Raw genomic sequence first — 18,602 nt, 5'->3', positions numbered from 1 at the left:
CTGTGCTGATTTTTTTGTAAATCTGCTGTGGCATATTTGAAACCACAGAAAATACCACTGTTTACTTTGTGCATTGTCCTTTCCTCATTTGTACAATCATTTGCATCAACCCATCTTCCACTTCTTAGGCAAAGGGGAAAGAAGGGTTGATGGCTTTTCAGCTCCCTTATTTAGGGACTTCTCAGTTTTCTTTTTTCAGACAATTGGATAAATGAACATAATCTGAAGTAAGGACATGGATAATGGTTAAGATGCAAGCAATTTATTCATCCCATTTACATAGATCCCGTTTCATAGACTCCCATTTTTATACAACTAGGCAAGTTGTGCCCTGTTGGGTCATTGTTTCAGAGATATTTCCTTACCAGGTCATCAATGCCTTCAATAGTGACAGAACTTCTAATGTATTGCCTTCACTGGAAAAATGTTGGGGTACATTTCCAGTTGTATATGCCTTGGAAAAAAAGCTTACATTGAATGGAATAGCCAAACATCAGCGCAGGAAGCCTTTTATGACATTTTGTATTAGGTCATAGATTACTTTACGATAAAGTTTATATCATAAAGTATTTTATAAAATTTGCCAAATGTCAATTCCATGGAAGTCATGATCCTGGATTTTGAATGTAAGTTAGCCCATTTGAGGTACCTTGGTTCAAAATGATGCATTGTTTCACCCAGTTAAAGGTTACTGAAATCAGAGTTTTAGTAGCATACATAGTAGATAAGGATCAGGGGGATTTTTTGAATCTCACAGATAGATACCTCACAGAGCAGAGAAAAACAAGGCAGTAATTAAGTAACACACTTTGTTCCCTATTCTTATAATTTTTGAAGACTAATAAAATCGTAAAAGTGGGACTTTTTCATCCAAACTCTGACCTGAAAGGAATCCTCAAATCTTTGTTCCCCAGACAAATGTTGTCCAACCTTTGCTTGATTCCAGGAGTCAAGTTGCTCTACTATTTAATAGCTTCATCATCAGAAAATTCCCACTTATTTATCAAACTCTTAGGTCAGAGTTTGAAGCTTCCACCCACTGGTTCTTGTCTTATACCCAGAAGTTATGGAGAATAAATCTACAGTTTCTTCCCTGTAATCAACACACCTTTAATTTTTGAAAGAACTGCTATTACATTTGCTTTAAGCCTTCTCTTCTTCAGGTTAAACATACCCAGTTCCTATAACTGGGTTCTTCATAGCATTTAATTCCAATTTCTTCATCATCTTTGTCCCCCCCCCTCCCGCCACTGTACCTGGTTCCTCAGCCTCCTCCTTGAATTGTGGCAACCAGAACTGGGCATAGTATTCTAGACTGGGTTTGATCAGCATAACCATCATTTCCTATGAATTTTGCATTACAATTTTGATGTAGCAAAATATTATTTTGGCTGTTTTGTTAGCTGCAGCACACTGCTGATTCATGCTTAATTTGTAATCATCTAGGGTGACCACAAGTCCTTCTCACAAGTACTGCTGCCAAGCCAGATTTTGCCTTTCTGTGCATCTGTCTTTTCCTCCATACTAAACACAGAACCTTACTTCTTTTTGCCAATGAACTGCATATAGTTGGAGAGGGCCAGTGGTGGGATTCAGCCAGTTCGCACCACTTCGGGAGAACCGCTTGTTAACTTTCTGAGCAGTTTGGCAAACTGGTTGTTGGAAGAAATAATTAGGGCAGAGAACCGGTTGTTAAATTACTTGAATCCCACCACTGGAGAGGGCCCACCAGTGTCCATCTTCAGTCACATTAGCAATCTTCCAGTCCCATGCCCCTAAGCTTTGTGCCATTAACTCTTAAATTGGCAGGACTATTTTAAGGAAGTCAAAGGTAGAAACATTGCTAGGGATCTTTTGCTTCATAGAAAGATAGAGCCACTCTAGGCCATTAAAATGTGGTTAGTAATACAGAAAAGAGCGAGTTACAAATTGCTACATTAATGAAAGGCACTAGTGACATTTATTCTGATAAGCACCACACATAAACCAACAAATAAACCATGAGAACTGAATGGAGAATTGGTCAGCCAATTTCAGCAAGAAGTCTCCCATGGGGAACTATTATTTAAGCAAATCTTTATAGAGCAGAAGGGTTTTTTTAGAAGGCACAATAACTGAAATGGCAGATTGTTTAGAATAGTAATCTACACTGAGCCTCACTCGATTTTAAAAGATGGCCAGTTTAGATATCAACTTGAGAACAAACAAATGAAATAAAATTCTAGAATTCTTTTCAGTCTATGAGAGAGGGATCTGAATACTTTTTTTATAGTTGCTGAAGATACATTTTAATTAAATTTCCTTTTCTCTTTTATTTTCTAACTCAAATTTTACCATACTAAAAAATATTGTTTTCCCATATCATTCTCTTCAGAAGAATTCCCCAACCAACTCGTATAAAAAGCCATGCATCTACAAATTGATAATGGGCATAATCCAAAAATGTGTCTTCAATTTCCTGGTGGATTCCATTCCATGGACACCATGCTATTAGAATGCAAACCAATATCTGGATCACTAAGCCTCTGAATAAATAGAATTAGAAGAAAAAGTCCTGTTCAATAGGACAATGTTAAATATTATCATGCAGTGCTACAAACATTTATCAAATTATGATTTTTTAAATTCTATTTTCAATCTTTAGAAAAAGGTGCTGATAAATTCAAAAGAGCAAAGAGAAGAGCAACTAACAACTTAAGCCATGATAGAATGGTTAATGATTGGGCATTGAAAAGAGGATGATAAAAATGAAACATTGTGAGAGAATATGAGAGGTTTCTCATATGAGAACACAAAAGACAGAATAGGTAAGATTGATTAATATTAACAGTGAGTACAGAAAATTCAGATGAAATAAGAAGTCATTTTGATCAGCCAAAAGCAGACTGCTGATATCTGTGATCACCAATCTGCTTATCTATTTCTCCTGTGATATCATGCTTCCTGTTACACTGATTGTATTTGTTAGATTTAGATGTACATTAAAAGAAGAGGAAGTCTGGCAACCTATAAAAAGTGCCTACCGCTTTATTGACAAGAATACCTCTGGTACCTAAACAGGCATTCTTAGAAAATAACAATGTGAGTGACTACAGCCATGTGCTTTGTTTGGGAATATTGCCGGATGCCTTCATTGGGTCGTCAACTCCCATTTTAAATCTTGTTCTTAAGAGAGCACTGAGTTTGCCCATCCCATAACACTGGCTTGTTTTAAGCGATGAATCAGCATTTTTCTGTTCTATTCCTGACTAATTAAATCATAAGGAAATTGGATCTTATTGTTGCAGTGCTGATAGGTGTCAGTGATTTCCTTTTCTTTGCGGTTGCTTTACCATGCTACCTGGTTCCTGGACACAAACTAGTCATTCCTTAGGAAAGGAATACAACCAACATTATCAGAGAACATGATCTTAATTCTTGTAGGCAACTTCCAGGTATTTCCCTAATCCTTATAAAATCTGTTTCAGTTATCCTCACTCTTTATTCAAATATCAAGCAAATTCTTTTATCTTTCTTTTTTAATTAAATTCTTAAATTCTTACCCAATTGAGGACTTTTCCCCCCAAATAAGACATCCCCTGATAATAAGCCCAATCGGGCTTTTGATCACATGGCAATAAGGCCAAGCACTTATTTCAGGGTTCATAAAAATATAAGACAGGGTCTTATTTTCAGGGAAAATGTATATGTTTCCAACATCATAGGTATTTTTTCAGAAAGTACCTGAAACTGTTTCATTGTATGAGTAACAACTGCCCTGTTTGTTTTGTTTGCAGATAGTCCAATATATATCCACATTATGTAAAGAAAATGTATAGTGGTGGGTGTTAGCAATTTATTTTCTTTTTATTTGAAGTAAGGACAGGGGAATTTTCATTATTCCAGAGTTGCGACAATTGATGATGCGAAATACCGATGAAATCACATTTCTAACTCTCCTATTGGTCAACATCAGTGAGAACGGATTGATTCACAACATTGCCTACCTGGTGTTATGAGGCTGACAGAAGTGAAAACAATTAAAGATTGTCTTCCAATTAAGAGATTCACTGTGGAATTAATTAATATCATATGGAAATAGCCTAAATGTTTCAGACAGCCTGCCTAGCATAATCTGAACTGTGATCAAAAGATCATATTCTACTATCATGGCTTAAGGTCAACTACAGTATATCAATTTTTAAACATGAATGGAGTGATGGTGAAGAGGCAATCTTATACTTTTTCTCAGGCAATATAAGAGGCCCTGGTCTCAAATTATTGATTGACATTTTACAAAAGAAGGAAAGGTACACAATAAGAAACCATCTCTCTACTTGTTCATGCCTTAATTTTATAATAATTTCAAGTATTTATCACAGTCACAAGTTAAACATATTAGTGTTTCTTTGTGCCATTATCTAACTAGCTGAATTGTAATATTGGCTATTATCTTAACACAGATAGCAATAAACTTCAAGGAAGTAGATATTGGTATATTATGAGTAATGAGGATAATGAATAAGAAAAGTAAGGTTGCAATCATGGTTGTATACAACAGTCCTGTATTGTATATTGAACAATAATACACAGTCCCAGGACACATAGAAAACTCAAACTGAGAAAGGATTCAAAGTTCCAGTCCAATTCCAATCTTAAATCCACTCTGTATTTTCACTGTGTTTTCTCATTTCTGTGATTTGAATGTGTGTGTTTCACAAACACACACATTTGTTTGGGTGAACATAGCTACCAAAGAAGGGGGATGGGGTGGGAGGGAAGAGATGAAGGACATCAAAGATTCTAAAGATTTTGAAGGGAAAATGGGAGTATCTGAACATGAGAAGAGAGCTGCTAGGATGGATGTTCAATTGATCAAGAATTTTATCCCCGGTGAAAAAAGGGAGGCTATTAAAACAGGAAACCTCTTGGCAAAAATTTTTTTTAAAAAAAAATGAACAAGAGATAGAGACTATGAATTAAAAACCCACAGGTCTTGAGATAGTGAATGCTACTAACAGCCCAGAACATGGAAAAGAGAAACAATCATAATGTTTAGTGGGAAGAAGAAGAGTAGATGGCCCTGAAGTAGGAGCTTGTCTGGTGTTTCAAATATATCATCTCAAACTTATAGTCTCTAGCAATCAATACATGTTCTAATTAAGGAAACTATTAACACCCTTTCCTCCCCTCCCAACACTAGCCCCAACCTCCCCTAACATGAGTCCCTTTCTTAGCACACATATAGAACATCCAGATAAATTTCCCAAACTGGCAAAAGCAATCACTGAAACAACTTCAAACACCACAGATCAAGGAAAACCACAACTCATAAGTCAACTCCCCTTCCCCTACCCCATGCCTTTGCTTAATAAGGAAATACTGTACATATAAAAAATTACCCTCTTCCCCCAACCTGAATATAACGCTATAATAAGCCTCTATACATATGTACATATATATCTACATATAACCGCAGTTAAATAAGCGGATGATATTTATGGCACAACATGAATACATAACATTAGTAACAATGTTAAGAAATGTTGCATTGTTTCTGCTTTGAAAAAAAATTAAATTATAACGAATCAAGAAAAATAGTGAATTTTATGTTTGGAATGTGCCCATGCATACTCAGGGGGTTTTAAGATATACATTTTTATATTCAATTATTTTCATCTGTACCAGAGCTTATTATGACGGTAACACAGTTGACTCAATATGGTTGGGTGTTCAAAGAATTTAACCTAGCATTTGTCATAAGTTAAATGAATTATGTAATAACTGACTTATAATATCAGCATTTTTTCTTTTGAATAGTTTGAATTATCAATTTGCCATGCTGGCTTGATTGATTGGATCCAAATTTAAATTGGCCTATGGTAAAAAAAAAAAAAAATCATGAGTAAAAATTTATTTCGAATAACTTTGTAGTGGTATGGTAAATATGTGTTAAGTTAGCATACACATCCGTTTCGTCACATACAAACCACCCTCTGGATCCATTCAGCCGACTAATTCATCACGAAAAAGAGCAACAAAGGTTACTCTGAAGTTCATCAATTTAATTCAAATGTTGATTTTTGTACTCTTCAAGAATTTCAGGAAACAAGTCTAAAATATAACTCATTTAGAAGAGGCATGCCCCTTGCCTCCATTGGCTATTAGTCTGTTATTGTTCTGGTTATACGAATTGACATTTCTTCATCTTATTAAGTTTTGACATTCAGTGGACTTACTAATAAAGCATATCTCCCTTTTATAAAGATGTATGCATGTAGTCTTTAGGATAATATAATAAATCATATTATTGTACAGCAATATAATCCGGGAACATTTAAAACCTAAAAAGTGGCTTCAGAATTACTGCCTATGAGATGCTTGAGCTTTGTTTGAGGTTTAGTTTGACAGGTTCCAAAAATGGAAATGAAGCTGGATCTCTAACTGGTAATTATAACCACAACCAACCTTTCCAGTGGTGAGGATGTAAGGAATATTAAGAATGGGGATTATGGCTTAAAAGCCTATTTGGCTACAAACGGGAAATAAGCCCTTGAGGGACAAAGCTGATGTCCCATTAATATGTTCTTCATATTGGAGCAGTGTCCAGCAGGACAATAGACATGAACACTTGGACAAACCTAGTATGTTCAATTGCAGGGAAGCACTTACAGGAGAGGACATAAAAGCAGATAAGAAAAGTTTATTTCCCTCTTCTTTTGATGTCAGGAACCTGAGCTCCTGGTCATCCGGTGGACAAAATGGGCCGGAACCAACAGAAGTCCCATTTTGCAGCAGATGGGAAATAAGCATAAACAACATACTAGCTTTTTCTGGCAAGAATGCTATGCTATATGATGTAAAGGAACTCATACATGCCTGTTCTAGTTTCTATATAATAATAACCTAAAGAAAAAGAAAGTAATCAGTTTATCAGTATCATGTTAATGGCTTCATTTAGAAGTCCTGGAATATCTTGCAGATTTAAATGAAGAAATCTGGGGTTTTACTCATTCTTCCTCCCTCCTTGCCATGAGCAGTGTTAAAAAAACATTTGACTCCAAATTGAAATTATGTTGGATTTTTGCAAATAGAAGATTACCTATTAGAAGACAATTTCAGGAAAAGTTTTAAAACCAGTAGATTAGCGTTGAAACAAGGCAACACATTTTCTCTGATGTTTTTGATGACATACAAAATATCCCACTCACCATATTCCTGAAGCACCACACATTATGGCAAGATATAACATAAGATGGTGTATTGCTACATTGGCAGACATTATATCACATCTGTTATAGAATGCCAGAATAAGTGGTCTGGCAGCATGCCATACTCAGTTAAACAGCTTGGAAAATCTGCCATTTTTAAAAAAAGAAAAACAACTTCACATCCCTTATCTCCTTACACATTTACAACATATGTACGGTCATGGCTCTAGAATTAGTATTAAGAAAGTATTTCAATACATTCTCCTAAAGCATTTGAATAGCAAAAATGTCAATTATGTATGTTCAGGTGCAGAACCACTCACCCAAGCAGAAGACAATGAATCTTAGTTCACGGGGGAAATCAAGTTTATGCAATGAGAAAACTGAAGAACACATCCCATTTTTCTAAGCAGGAGGAGGAAACTGAGTTTCTTAAATGATGAACATACAATTTTGTGTGTGTATTATACAAAGTTTCATGTATTTTTGGCAAGTTAAACAACTGACATCACTGTCTCCATAAACAGCACCTGCAGCTAAAATTTTCCATCATGTCCACATTTGATATTTTTAGTGGAATAATATCCAGAACTTTAAATTATAAAATAATAATAATAATAATTAAAACATAACCTATGTATGTGGTTGAACCAACCTTCTTCTTCTTGGTCAAATTTAAATAGAAAGAAAAATAAGATGTTCAAGATAGATGGAGAGATCAAGAGGCTAATTTCTTATATTAAAGCAGTAGACACAATACCTTCTTATTAACTGTTATTGAAAGTCCCCCAACATTTCTACTCATCTTTAAGCAGACATGTTTCATGCTCTGTGCACGCAAATTAACATTGGTAATTTAATATTATCAAATCTTAGCTATAGTGTAAACATGTGAATTTAATATTCAAACTGAGCTAGATTGCAAGAAAATTAAAACCAGAGTAAACCTATACCCCAAATATACATCTAAAATCATTCTGAGAGTTCAGTTAATATCTTTTTTGGCTTGCTTTTTAGTGAATTTTTTTCTTGAAGTTCTACAATACTAATATTTTTGGTTTCAGCTGAGAAAGGGAGCGACCCAGAGGCACGCTCATCACTAGGATCAAACCCAGCTGCTTAATAAATTTTAAGTACTAATTGTTAATTGAGAGATTTCCCAGTCCCAAGCTTTCCAAGCTAATATAACTTTGGAGAAGTTCCGTAATTTGGGTGCAATTTAAACTGAACATTCAAAATGAATTTACTCCATCTGAAGGAAAACAGCACAATGCTTCAGGGCCCAGATTCCAGATAAAGATTATGAGTTTATAATCAAGCAAGGAACATGAAAGCCTTGCTAGTAAGGTTTAAGATGATCCATTGCCATTTTCTAAACATGAGGAAAAATGTGACAAGTGTGATTTAGAAAGAGGTATTCAATACATGCAGTTTTCTCTTATTATTTCCCATTTGTAATGGTATGGGCCAACATAAAGCTACTTCCATATACAAAGACTGAAAACTGTTGGGGAAAATGCAACAACTAAAAACCCATATCCTCTCAAAACCTGAATATTCACAAGAAGAGAAGCACTAGTTTTATACAAAATGCAATAGAAAAAAAAAATCTCAATTTACAAATGAGATGAATGCCTTCCCAAGTGCCCTTTGTTAAAGAATTCATCAGTTACATTGTGTGCTGCAGACTGCTAGGAAAGTAGCTTTTTTGAGAGGGACAAGGAAAACGAAGTAAAAGGCATTCTGCTCTTCCAGATATCACTCCTTCCATAACCTAATAAAGTTCAAGCCCATATTTACCCTCTCTACCAAAAGACAGTGCCTTCCAATGGCTTCAATGCAGCAAATATATTAAAAATATAAAGCCCAATGGGGTGTGGATGAAAGGACATGAAAGGAGAATCAGTCGCAAGAAATGTGGCTCAAAAAAGAACAGCTGCTTCCAGAGTTCAGAGCTTGTGCCTCTCCATTTATTCAGTTCAATTGCAATCTGCCAGCTCTTTCAGAAGAGATACTTCTGCCCTCTTGTTTTGTTAGGAAAGCAGATCAACAGACCCAGGAAAAAGTGAGATGTTTTGCCACATATTTGGGAGGCAACAGTTAGTCTGTTGCTCTTACCTGAGGGTTCCTGATGTAAATGAAACAATCTCACTTTAAGTAGTTCTACTCACATTTCCAATTATTCCTCTTTGAGAGAAAAAACTGCTGCAAGCAATAACTGCATTACACCGAGAAGAGGTCCAGAACAACTCTAATGCTGCTAAATAATACTACTTTTCCTATTTAGCATCTCCTGGCCTCCTCTTAACTTTCTTGCTTCTTGCTAACTCTGCTTTCTGATCCCCACTACAGCAACTGTGGGAACTGGTATTTCATCTCCTCATGCCCTGTGGAAGACAAGCCATAGTTCCACAACACTATAGTTATCAAATATAAGTATATATTCAATAAATATACATATACACATGGTATGAGTTGTGCTGGTCCTATTCTCCCCACCAGCAGCACCACCTCCTGCACTTTCTACTCAACTCCAACAGCAGAGAAAGCCTTTTTCTGTAGTCTCTCAAAATCTCCTTTTGCAAGAGAAACAAGGACATGGCAGTTGAGAAATCTCCCTTCCACATTTAATTCATTAAAAGAACAGTGGAGTTTATGGAGCTGCCAGCCTTCTTTTCTAATTGTTCAGCCTTTTTATTCATCCACATTGCAGAGGCTTGTTCTGCTGGGGTGTGTAAGAAAAATACTTCAGTGATGTTACATTGGTTTTATTTTTGTTGTCTGTATTTGATGTAAATCATTATTTAAGAGAGCTGTGCACAAATCAATTTACATCCAAAAGTTTATGGTTTCAAAATTAACAATGAGTTTTCATGAGTAGAGAAAATCAGACAGATTCCCCACCCTGGGATCCCACCTTTTAATTTTCTCAAGACTCTTGGTAAGAGTTTCCTGTTCTCACTTGTCCTAGCTTCTGTAATTTCAGCCCATCCTTCAGAAATGGCCTTGCTGGACTTCCGTAACTGAACTTCCAAGCAGATCTCGACACCGCCTTTTTCCACAAGATATACCGTATTCAAGGATGTATCTATGCAACTTCAAATTTTACCCTTTCCCTAAAGTCTTTATAAAAGAACTGAATGTATTTCATTAAATAAATTCCACATTAGTTGTATCTCACATTTTTTTAAAAAGTACAAATGTAAAAAGAACTAATCTTTCTTTCCTCTGCTCTTTACCATATATGGTATCTTCATATCAGTACTAACCATCCCTGTTTGCTGCTAAGAAAACCCCAATTCTGTATTGGGGTATTGCCCCTACCCATGTGCTGACCTCACCTGATCCATGCCCTGTCTTTCCAACTGTGAAAACACAAGCTAAGCTAGTAAGCTCTGACATGTGATGGTCAGGAATGGAAATGTGAGTAGGGAAATGAAAAGAGATAATTAGGAGTTCAGGTGTGGGGAAAGAAAGAAGTGGCACTTCTCATCAGCTCTGCCTAAGCAGAACTCCAATATTCCACTTTTTTAAAAATTAAAAAAAAGGAAAGAAACAGTAGCAGAAGAGTAGCAAATGGGAGCTAGGACTAAACCCACCACTTGCCCCTCCCATGCTTTGCATTTCCTGCACCATCCCCTCCCATGCTTTTTTCCCATCACTCAGACATCAGATTCAATACTAGAAAGTTTCTCATAAACATGCCCATTGCTAGAGCCATTGAAAGCCCTGGGGTTTTTGTTGTTAGGCACACAGGGGTTGGACTGGTTCCCTATACAGATGTCCTTCTGGAAACGGGCTGGCACAGCTCCATGAAGAGCTGAGACCACTGGCTTGTTGGTGGTGACAATGGCTCGGAAGTCTGGCCTGGCCTTGGGCCCTCCTGCCACCACAGGCTGCCTGAAGAAATAGGATTTGCTGCCATGGAGCAAGCACTGGTCATCCCCAAAAGTGGGGATGAAAGGGTTTTGAGTGACCCGATCGGGGTAGAGAGACTTGCTTAGCATATAACCACCACTAATGCCAGGATTGTTGTGGTGGTGGTGGCTGGTGGCAGGCAGTGAGGACTTGTTGTTGGCAAAAGTGGACTCGCTTGCTGGCATTTCAAACATATGAGCATAAGGGCTTCCCTCCAAAAAGCGGCCTTTGTCCTTTAAGCTCACACTGCGTGGGGCCAAGGCTGCTTCTTCCTTCTGCAGATCCACAAATGTGTCATAGGAGTGCTGCCGGCGGAGCTTGTTGCGATTCTTTTTCTGCACCTTGGAGGCAGAGTTGGAAGGGCTCTGAGGGTACTTGGTGGTGGAGGTGCTGGTTGCCACTGGCACAGGAGCAGATGGCTGATCCAGCTCTTGAAGGGAGTTGTCCTCACTGATATCATAGAGGTTGCCTGCCTTCTTGCAAGCTTCACACCGGATGCATGGCTGACGGGTGGAGTTCTGCCCCACCACAGCTGGGGTGTAGTTATGCAGCTTAGATGGGCAACTGCGGCAATAATTAGACCCTGGCCGTTCCTCCCAATCAAGATTGGTAAGGTTTTTTTCCCATGGCACTGGTACCCCACTCACAACACTGTGCTTGTGCTCATTGTTTACTCCAAATTCCCCTGACCCATGTTTGTGATGGGTCCTATTTGTACACGTCCCTGTTCCCCCTAGAGTGTCACGCTTAAAGTCATCACCCCGTTCTTTATAGATATCTGTCAGATCTACATGTTCCCAATGTGGTGAGTTTTCCTTAGCCCGGAATTGGTCCAAATAGAAATCCCTTAGCCCTTCCTTGTCTCTAAAGTAGCGCTTGTGATCAGGGGAACGGGGACGCCGTCGATAGGCCAGTTCAATTTCATCGAATTCTCTCCGAGATTTAGCTGAGGCTGGGCGTTTCTTTAAACTATCTTTATATTGCTGTTTTCTCCGCTTTGCTGCATTGCCTTCAATGTTGCCATATGTTACCGTATGAGTGGATATGTCTGAAACATCTGAACGGATTAAATCATCATGTGCCCCTCCTCCACTATATCGATCACTCTTGAATGACAGCTTGCCATAAAGGTCACCTAACTGGCCATGCTTGGCTGGTGGTAAACCAATATCTAGTGGCTTTTTACTGATGGATCGAGACTGGGAAGAGAAAGGTGGATTATCACAGTCATATAGTCCATCAATAGAACTGGTACTACCAATGCTATGGGGGCGATGATGATGATGATAATGGTCTTGATAAACATTACTTTCTTTCAATTGTAGATTGCCGAAAGTCCTTTCTACCTCACTAATATAATCACTGAAAAGATTTTCCTCACAAGGGGGGTTATTATAAGACTTGCAATCAGAGTGGGTGAAGCTACGGCGATGTTCAGAGATATCATAAACTGATGATTCACGGCGGATGAAATCCAGGGCACTTTGTGGTGATCCATTGACACCTGAAAGGTTAGCCATGTTCTTTGCTGTTCGGAGCAGACGCAAAATATTAGAATGGGTATTGTTCATGGTGGCAGTAGGAGAATTCATAGAAGATTGACGGTCTTCAATAGCCACTCCATGGATGCAGCTGTAAATACCCTGAAATGGGAAAAAGAGGGAAAAAAGGTTAACAGAGAAGCTTAGCAGAGAAGCTACAGAGCTGGAAGTTGGGAAAATGTTTTTTGGTAAATAAGATTTTATATTTCAAAGTTTCTTACGGTATCACTTTCAATTGGGCAACATATTTCCTTTGGAGTTGTTCTCATTTCAGAGAGAAGGACCATATGCATTTGTATACATTGATTCAGATCATTAATTCTTTTGCCACTACTACAACCATTATTTCACTTTTTACCCCTACTTGTGCTTTAGTTCCTTTATATTTGGGGATCTATTTCTTTATTTACAAGGTTTGCTAAAGAGCATCAATCAAAATTATTCTGATGAATGTACAATAATAAACACAGGAGTAAAAGAACAAGACAAGAAAAACACCAATACTTAATATAAAATCAGAAAGCCAACCAGAATCAATCTATAAACCAAAACCTCATTGAAATAAATTGGCTTTTAAAGACCTTCAAAAATATATGAAGGGCTGCGCCGAACTGAGTACAGGGACAGTACATTGTGTGAAGAAAGGATCACCCAAGAGACAATCCCACACCTGTGTTATTTACATGAAGTGGGTGACTTAGCAGGCCGTCTCTTAATATTTGGACTGGATGGGCAGAATCAAACTTGAAAAGAAGTCTCTGGTGTATCCCTGTACTACAGCATACTGTATAAGACTTTATAAATTATTGAGTCCAAAAATCAACTGATTTTAGGATTAGAAATAAACAGATTGACTTGACTAATCAAATGTGTTATTTTGCCCCAGGTGTACAGTAGCTTACAAGTTAGTTTCAAAGGTACCCCCAATTTCAGGATATTGCGGTAGACAAATTGTGAAATGATCAAAATTTTAGATGTTGTCATCAAGGCTTCTTGAGCAAGGAAAGTCCATACATCAGTACGCTGATGATTTACAGTTATATACCTCTACTTCTGCCTAGCTAAGCAATGATGTTGATGTCTCGGTGTTTGGAGACTGTGGGGACCTGGATGAGTAACCTGGATGAGCTGAACCCTGAAGATTAAGTGGCACTGAGTTTTGGAGCCTTCTGGAGCTGAAACTTTACTGTCTTTGGCAGGTAGCAGTCATGTATAAGATATCCTTTGAATAGCTTCATGGTGTGTGCCAGTTGTTTATTTATTTATTTATTTATTAATTTATCGTATTCCAGGAGGCAGCTCATTCCACAGGGCGGGTGCCCCCACAGAGAAGGCTCGCCCCCTGGGGGCCGCCAGCCGACATTGCCTGACCGACGGCACCCCGAGGAGGCCCTGTCTGTGAGAGCGTATTGGCCGGTGGGAGGTTATCGGTAGCAGAGGCGGTCTCGCAAATACCCTGGCCCTAAGCCATGGAGCGCTTTAAAGATGAGAACCAACACCTTAAAGCGCACCCGGAAGACCACCGGGAGCCAATGCAGCTCGCGCAGGAGAGGTGTTACGTGGGAGCGCCACGTCGCTCCCATAATCACCCACGCGGCCGCATTCTGCACCAGCTGGAGCCTCCGGGTGCTCCTCAGGGGGAGCCCCATGTAGAGAGCGTTACAGTAGTCCAGGCGTGACATAACCAAGGCATGAGTGACTGTGCACAAGGAGTCCCGATCCAGAAAGGGGCGCAACTGGCGTATCAGGCGAACCTGATAAAAAGCCCCCCTGGCCACGGCCGTCATATGCTCTTCTAAAGACAGCCGTGTGTCCAGGAGGACGCCCAAGTTGCGAGCCCCCTCTGTGGGGGTCAGTGACTCGCCCCCAATAGCCAGCGATGGCACCAGCTGGCTATACCGGGACGCCGGCATCCACAGCCACTCGGTCTTGGAAGGGTTGAGCCGAAGCCTGTTCCTCCCCATCCAGACCCGCACGGCCTCCAGACACTGGGACATCACTTTGAGGGCATCATTGGGGTGGTCTGGGGTGGAAATGTACAGCTGAGTGTCATCAGCGTACAGATGGCATCGCACCCCAAAACCACGGATGATCTCACCCAGCAGCTTCACATAAATGTTGAACAGGAGCGGCGAGAGGACCGACCCTTGCGGCACCCCGCAAGCAAGGCGCCTCGAGGTCGACCTCTGCCCCCCTGCCAACACAGACTGCGACCGGTCAGAGAGATAGGAGGAGAACCACCGCAACACGGTGCCTCCCACCCCCAGTCCCTCCAGCCGGCGCAGCATGATACCATGGTCGATGGTATCAAAAGCCGCTGAGAGGTCTAACAGGACCAGAACAGAGGAACAACCCCTGTCCCGAGCCCTCCAGAGATCATCCACCAATGCGACCAATGCCATCTCCGTGCTGTACCCAGTCCTGAAGCCGGACTGGCACGGATCTAGATAGACGGTTTCATCCAGGAACTGTGGGAGCTGTCGCACAACCACACTCTCCACAACCTTCGCAACAAAGCGAAGGTTGGAGACCGGACGATAGTTTGCCAAAACGGCCGGGTCCAGAGAAGGCTTCTTGAGTTGTGCCCCTTCCTGGACTATAAAACTTTACAACTCAGTTACTCATGCTTTGGTCACATACGGGATGGATTATAAAACACTCTACATTGGTCTATCCTTGAAGAGCATCTGAAAGCTTCAGCTGGTGCAGAGTGCAGCTATGCAGATATTATGGTGGTGCACATTACACCTATGTCCATGACCTGCACTGGCTACCAGTTTGCTTCAGGGTCCAATTCAGGTTGCCTTTTTTTGATTTGGCCCTCACCTTCTGAACATCTTTCCCTCTGAGGTGAGGCTAGCCCTCTGGAACACCATTAAAATGTGATTCTTCCATAAGCCTTGGGAATGCCATGGTGAGCTTGCAAGGTGGCTGTCTGATGTCAAGTGATTGTTTTTTCCTTCAATATACGGGTTTGTTTTTTATTCATGTTTGAATTTTTTTAAATTGTTATTATGTTTGTATTCTGTCCAGAGTCATGTTTTGTGAGATAGACTGCTATATTGATTTTATACATACATACATACATACATACATACATACATACATACATACATTCTTGGCACACCAGCCAAAGATTCCCTGGACACAACTTCTAGCTGCTGCTGTAGCAGAACCAAATCACAGATTATCTCCAGGGTAATGCAACCCTATCAAGGGCTGATGTTACTGGATAGTCATAATGTCAATTGACCAGCAGTAACTCTGTTTGGCAGGAATTAATTTGAATTTGTTTCATCTTATCCAGTTTATGACAGCCTTCGAGCATCAGTTTAAGACCTCAATAGATTTGTTTTGGGTTGGATACCACTATTAGATTAGTTCTCTCAGAAATTTCATATAGATGTTAAATAATGTGGGAGGCGAAACCGAGCTCATATGTCATGCCATATGAAAGCACTCAAGCATCGAACTTGAGCAAATATTCTGGTAGATTAGAGGTTCTGCTCAAAATGATCTTAAAACATGCATTTATTTCCAATATCTACATTTTTGTTCTTGCCAGGAATGTTGTTCTTAATTTACATGTGACATATTTCATTTTTTTCTGAATAATAAAGTCTACCAGGTCACTGCCTACCATTATCTTGTTACCTCTCTCAAAATATTACTACTAAAATGTACTAAAAGATTACTCTGAAGCTCTGACTACCTTCAATTCCATTGTCATATATATTTTTTGAATGATGAGACTGATAATTGATCTATGGTCAATTGATCTATGATCTATTTAGCTTCTAATTCTGATTCAAGATGCTCCTTCTTACTTATAATACCCTAAATGAGGCCAGCCTTACACTTTGTAGATGTTCTTGGGTACCGTCCTGAGATTTGTTCACTCAGGAATCAAGAAACTGTCAAGCCAAGTACAATGTATTAGTTCACTTGGCACAATCTCCTTTCCCTCTGCTCAGCCCAGTTTTTTTTATTCATTTGGATCACAGCTTGTGACCTACAAAGTCCTACTTGCTCCAGTCCTTCCTCAGCAATTGTGACAAAGAAAACAGAACATACTGTAACACTGTATATAACATATCTTTCCCAAGCAAAATTAATTGCCATCTTTTGTTCAATATCTGAATTTGATTTTTCTGGTTACATAATATGATATTTTAACGTATTTTGAATTAACTTTATAATTTTATAATCAAAACGAGATATACCGTATTTTTCGGAATATAAGACGCACCTTTTTCCCCCCTAAAAGGGGGTGAAAGTTTAGGTGCGTCTTATATACCAAATGTAGCCCCACTCACCTACTGGCCCCCACCCTTTGGCCTCTGCCTCTGGGAGCAGTTACCTTCTTGCAAGCAAACAGCAAGAAAAAACAGCTCCTTTCAGCTTCAGCACAACCTAATTAGCACAAGTTGATCGGATCAGCCTCCCAATTCTCAGCTGATTTGCTCTCAGCTGTTTTGTGCAGGGCTCTGCTGCTTGCTGCAAAGAGGTAAAGATATTTCTCTTTTTTTAAGCAAGGGATGTGCAACCTATGGCCCAAGGACCACATGCAGCCTCCCAAGGCCGTAAGTGCTACTCTATTGGTCATTCATAAGTTGTTATCAAACCATGATTTTAAATGTGATAAAAGAAGGACGCTCTTAAATTCATGAAGATTAATTTAGAGACAATAGTTTTGTTTTAATTTACTTCTTTTATCCACTTCTTTGATCTAGCTCTATCCAATTTCAAATGCATGCTCAATGATCAAATGTCACCCTCAGTTTTATGCTGAACTAAATACACCACTGTATTGTAATCCCTGTATTACATTGCATACACTCACCCTGCTGATGGAGAAGACAACACCAGGCTTGCCAGAACAGACCCCCATGAAGCAATGGCGAAATTGCCAGTAAAAGAGATGTTCACAGATGAAGGTGATGAGGCTGAGGGCCATGGCTGCTCCCAACATATAGAAGACTCCTGCCATGTTGTCAATATCCAGCTGACTACTCATTACCTCATTCTTCTCATTGTGACAAATTCCAGTGAGCCAGAGAGCTTCTAGTTCCTCCATTTCCCCTATAAAAGAGTTGGGGGGGAAAAATGAAACATGAAATCCATTTGTGTGTGTGAGAGAGAGTATGAGTGAGTGAGATAATCAGAATAATAGAGACTTCTATTTTTAACTAATTTTATTTGGTATTTTAACGCATTCTTAATGACAAATATGCTTTGCAGTCTTTATCCCTGTGACTCACAAAGTTTCTTTTCTGAGATTATTCCCTGTTTCCCATGAACTGAGGGGGCTTATGAAGACTTGCCAAATATTATTTGTGAACACACAGCTAAAGGTGATCAAAGATTCGTGTCTGTGAGGTCATAGCTGAATCTGCAACCTGCTGGATAAGACTGGCACTTGTGTTCATTTGTAAAGGGGCAATGGCAGAAGGGGTGAACAATGATGTTTTTTAAAAAATCAGCTTGGATTCAGCTCTTACCTGGGACAAAAAAAAAAAAAACCTTAACATATTCCAAGGAACTTTTTATTATTCTCTATTATATGGGCAGGTTTAAGATAATAACTACAACCTTCCTCATATCACCCTCCTTATAAATAAAATAACTTGGTCATGCAACATTCAATACTGTTCAGTTAGTCTCTTCGGCTGCTTGAATAGTAAGTTGTTTAATAGCAGCTGTTTTGCTTTTTTAAAAAAATATATATCATAAAATTGCATAACAGGTGCTGTATTTGGAGTATTCTTTATATACTTTAATTCCTTATCAGTCCAGTGCCAGATGGCATCTTTGCAAAGTAATGACCTCAAATTTGTGGTGTGGACAACTACATTGGGAATACATTTTGAGACATAATTTACCATTCCCATGATCCTCTGAACTTCATTTTGGCATGTCAGTTTTGATACATCTGCAATTGCTTTTCCTTTTG

The 18,602-nt window shown here is 39.1% G+C and overlaps 1 protein-coding gene across 3 annotated transcripts in view; it reads right to left on the bottom strand.

Moving 5' to 3' along the window:
- Positions 1–18,602, bottom strand: part of GRIN2B (glutamate ionotropic receptor NMDA type subunit 2B) — a 367,937-nt gene that overhangs the window by 35,619 nt on the left and 313,716 nt on the right. For 2 of the 3 annotated variants that reach the window (XM_034402725.3, XM_034402726.2), the window contains exons 12-13: positions 17,493–17,731; positions 9,139–12,751 (exon numbers count right to left, since the gene is read on the bottom strand). In XM_034402725.3, the coding sequence (XP_034258616.1) occupies positions 10,853–12,751; positions 17,493–17,731 (2,138 nt within the window). In that variant the 3' untranslated portion in view covers positions 9,139–10,852. Of the gene's footprint in view, positions 1–9,138; positions 12,752–17,492; positions 17,732–18,602 lie in introns of those variants that run through there. The other variant, XM_034402727.3, reaches the window with a different exon arrangement.

The sequence above is a fragment of the Pantherophis guttatus genome, chromosome 7 (assembly GCF_059756535.1).
Source record: "Pantherophis guttatus breed Tessera chromosome 7, ASM5975653v1, whole genome shotgun sequence".
NCBI classification, from domain to species: Eukaryota; Metazoa; Chordata; class Lepidosauria; order Squamata; family Colubridae; genus Pantherophis; species Pantherophis guttatus.
The sequence above is the reverse complement of the archived record's forward strand: the minus strand, read 5'-3'. Positions and strand labels throughout refer to the sequence as shown.